The sequence below is a fragment of the Octodon degus genome, unplaced genomic scaffold (genome assembly GCF_000260255.1).
Source record: "Octodon degus isolate 3935 unplaced genomic scaffold, OctDeg1.0 scaffold02855, whole genome shotgun sequence".
Classification (NCBI taxonomy): domain Eukaryota; kingdom Metazoa; phylum Chordata; class Mammalia; order Rodentia; family Octodontidae; genus Octodon; species Octodon degus.
In genome coordinates, this window is record NW_004527431.1 from 1 (window position 1) to 4,106 (window position 4,106).

The window sequence follows — 4,106 nt, forward strand, 5'->3', positions numbered from 1 at the left end:
ACTTTGCAGGACAGGAAGGGAGGGAACACCCAGAGAGCGAGAATGACTCAAGTAGCCATGCAGAGCAGAGCAAACCTGGGCTGGAGTCATGACACAGAAGGAAGGGCTGCCCTCGGCCTCCATGTCCCTTCTCTTCTGTTGTGCTAGGGCGCAGATTTGAGGCCGAACACACTGGTCAAACAATGTGCATCTGAGCTGACAAAGGCCCTCAACTTAAACTTTCCTCCTTAATCCCAGTCAATGCAGCCCAACCCCACAGCTCAGATAGCAAGCTGACAGAATGTGGGGCAACTGTCCAGATCTTAAAACAATCTACCAGGAGACTAACACACAAAAGATGATGCCAAGTGAGGGCCAGAATGCAAAGCAGGCTAGGGCCCCGAAGCCCTACCCTCAACTCACCAGGGTCTCCTCTGTGTACTTGATGGACTGGGTGTGGTGCCTCATGAAGACCACAGTGAGGGAGAGGTAGACAACAGCAAGGACAGCATGTACCCAGATCAGGTTATTCCTGAGGGGACATTGTCTCCATTATAGCAGATTCTTCCAAGGGTTCAGTGAATACCAGGGAGAGGCCGGGCCCCACTGGTCTCCCTGCACACTGAGGCCCCTGCAATACTCACCGACTGGCTGCCCAGCAGCTGGGAAGGTGTCCGGACACCACCCTGCCCACCCTGGCCTGTGTATCTGCCTCCTCTGTCTCCTCATGGACTTGCCCATCTGCGACCCTCTCCCAGGGCTCACACTCACTGGTTCTCCAGGTTAGCTATGGTCGTCCTTCCGAAACTGTAGGGGTCTTTGTCTGTGGAGAAGCACAGAAATGGAATTCCAGGGCCATGATGGGGAAGGAACATACCTGCCTTGGCTAAGGGAGCTCTAAGGAGGTGAAAGACAGTCCAAGACCAGTGTGCTCTGTGACACCCACAATCTTTGTGGAGGTGCAGGTGCATGTCAGGGCCACTACTGGGCTCCAAGGTGCTCCCTGACAACTTCTCAACCTGCCACACCGAGGGAGAGTTTACATTCTGCTCCCTTGGAGATGTTTTTCCTTTTTAACTGCTTTGATACAACTCAAAATATGCTAAGGTTACCAAAACAAAAATATGGAGTCACTAGGCATACAATGTTTCCAAGTGGCATTTGGAAACTGGAGAGATATAATTCCACGCTGATACTGACTGAGCGTCAGACATCTTCTTGGCCCAGAAATTGTGGCCTCCTCAGTGGGGCTAAGACAGAAAAACGTAAAACATTTTCTGAAACCACTTGATTCTATCAACCGCTAGGTTTAAAAAATCCTATTTAGACAGAAAGAGAATTTTGTCTTAGGGGCCCCAGCTCTAAGCCTGGATTTGGGGCCGATTCTGCTGCAGATCTGCACTCACACAGGAACCTTCTCAGGCATCCCAAGGCTCTCTTCCATCTGGAATGGAGCTTGACTCATGGGTTCTGCTTTACCACATGAGCTTAGACGCCAGGGCCACCCCTGTCCCTCTCCAACACTGTGTAGCAGGACACACAGCCAGTATGCTTCAGTTTGTTAGGTGCCCAGGTAACAGTTTTGCTTCCAGTTCCTGTTTTGTTTCTGAGAAGTATCTATAGCTGGTCGTTAGGATGCATATTGTAAGAACCAATCCCTAACTGACAAGCTGTTCTGCCTCTGTATTTTCTGCTTGCTTACCCTTTCAGCCCTATACTACCAGAGTTCAGGGCCTGATGTTTTGAAAATGATCCTAAGCAGTGCCTGTTGACACAAATACATCTGCCACCAAATCCTGGGTGTCACTGTGGTGTTTCTGTTTTCTATTGCGATAGACAGATGTGAGAATGGGCTCTTACCCAGAAGGTTTCCTGAGAGGTTCACTGGCAGGATGATGCACAGGGACAAGGCACTGACCACCACCAGCAGGAAGATGAGGTGCCTTTGGAAGGACAGGTAGTGGATGGCGTCCTCCCCACACTTTTCCAGGATCTGGTCATCACTGGCCAGGAGACATGGAAGAAATTGATGTGATAGATGAGACTGTGTGACCTAGCCCTCACAGCAACCCTAGGAGATGGTGTGCTGTCCTGTCTTATTTTTTGATTTAACCAACAAAGGTCCAGAAAAATTGCCCATGCCCTTGGTCCCTATACCACACTGGAGGCTCATGAATGGCCTTCTTCCCCCTTATGGAGCTGAGTACATCTGTGCCCATCACACACATATGGGTACGTGGAGCTCGGCAGCCCACAACCCTTCCTACTTTCATGGGAACATGGCACAGGAACTGCCTTTACAATGCAGCTGGTCCACGCATTGGCCCATGAGCCCCTACTCTAGTCATCCCAATGCCACTGTACCTGACTTGTACTTCATTCCTTGTTGTTGCCAAGGCCCCAGAGATGGGAGGTGGCCAGCTCCACACACCCGACCTATGAAGTGCCATGTGAGCAAGTGCTGGGTTCAGCAGCACATGGATACTCTTGTCTCACACAGGCAGACTCCCTTGCTAGAGGGAAAGGGACTGCACTCACCCTTTGCCCATGTGGCTTCCCCAAAGCCAGCAGCACTGGCATGGAAGGGCCGGGACATGAACCCAGCCTCCTCTCCCACCTCTGTTCACAGCATAGACATTGCCTACCTCGTTCATGGTCTAGCAGGCTGAAAGAATGAGATCAGGCACCTGATGTTGAGCTGGGCCCTGAAGATGCTGAGAAATGTGCTTGGGAATGAGTCCTGCATGCTACTTCTCCCCCAGACATAGGTATGCAGTGAACAGCATCATCTCACTTAAATTATCCACACCTCCTTCTGTATCCTGACAGCCACTTTTATTCTCAGTCTCCACATAATGCATGAGGAGCAGGCATCTTGGCTCTGTCCTTCTGAGTGCCCAAGTGCCTGGATAAGAGAGCCCAAGTGAAGCCACGTGACCCCAACTACTACCCCAGGTACTCACTGCAGACGGAAGATGGCCATCAGCCAGGGGCAGCATCCCTGGAAACAGAAGGGGATTAGCACACAATAGCTGGGAAGGGGAGAGTCAGACGGCTTGGAAATTAAGTAAACACTAGCTTCTTGCTAGACAAACACCATTTCTCCTCTTCATCAGAAAGCTGCTACTTGTCCAGATTTCATAGCTTGCTTCCCCTGGGCCTTGGCAAGGTGCACCCCATGTCTGAGTCTTCCACTGAACCTCCACATTCTGATAATCTGAGGCTTCCGGCCATGAAACTAGGATCGAGAGACAGTGCAGCCTGGTGTGCTCTGGAGAAAGGGATATGGACTTCTGCTGCATTGTTTGTAAAGGACCAGACTGAAAGTGGGATAAGGAAAGGAAACGAGTCTAATTAACTGGACAGTGCCCTGCAGTGGGTTTAGTGAAGCAGCAGGACAGGTGTAGATTTTATTGACCTTCACGCTTTGAAACTTTCTACTCTGTAAAGCTGACCTGTTACCCAGTTGGGGAAGAAAATACCTGCTCACCATTTAAATATTGAATTTTGAATATTTGAACCCAACAACGACTAGGTACCTACTGGGTACCTGGTGCTGGGGAGAGGACTAAATAAGCCAGGGTTTAGCAGACAGCACAAGGCAAACCTCAAGTGTAGGACATAAACTTGGGGGAGGCTGGGATCCCCCAGTTCTCTCTGCCTATGAGTCATCAAGTCTCCGAATGCCGAGTAGTCAGGTTGCACCTCTCCTGGGTGATGCTGTGGGCAGAAGCCTTTGTTGATGTGGAGGGCAGCCCTGCCCAGCTCTGGTCACTCCACAGCCACAGGGGACACCCCAAACCACCAACTACTACCTGATGCCAGCCTGGCCACAGCCCCACTGTTCCTTGGTTACAAACCTTCTCATTTTCAAAGTCATTCTGCTCCGTGGAAGTGAATGACAATCTCTCGAATCTGGACTTACTAGAGACACAAAACAAAAAAAGTGACAGATGAGTCCACACACACACACACACACACACACACACACACACACACAAATAGAGGTCAAAAATATTACGACCAGCATTTTCCTGCCTATATTAAAATTTGGTACCAAATTTATCGGCTCTCAGTGGCCAGGACAAAAAGAAATGACCATATGAAAGACCAAAGTATAAAGAGCA

General features: G+C 50.0%; 1 protein-coding gene across 1 annotated transcript; it reads right to left on the bottom strand.

Moving 5' to 3' along the window:
- Window positions 1-402: 402 nt before the first annotated feature.
- On the bottom strand, window positions 403-3,899 carry LOC111814943 (CSC1-like protein 1; the record flags this gene model as incomplete). Its single annotated transcript, XM_023708802.1, has 5 exons — window positions 3,840-3,899; window positions 2,943-2,980; window positions 1,840-1,982; window positions 751-802; window positions 403-511 (listed from the first exon to the last, which is right to left on the bottom strand). Coding segments are annotated over exons 2-5 (324 nt in total), but the record flags the coding sequence as incomplete, so codon positions are not given.
- Between the last annotated feature and the right edge of the window lie 207 nt (window positions 3,900-4,106).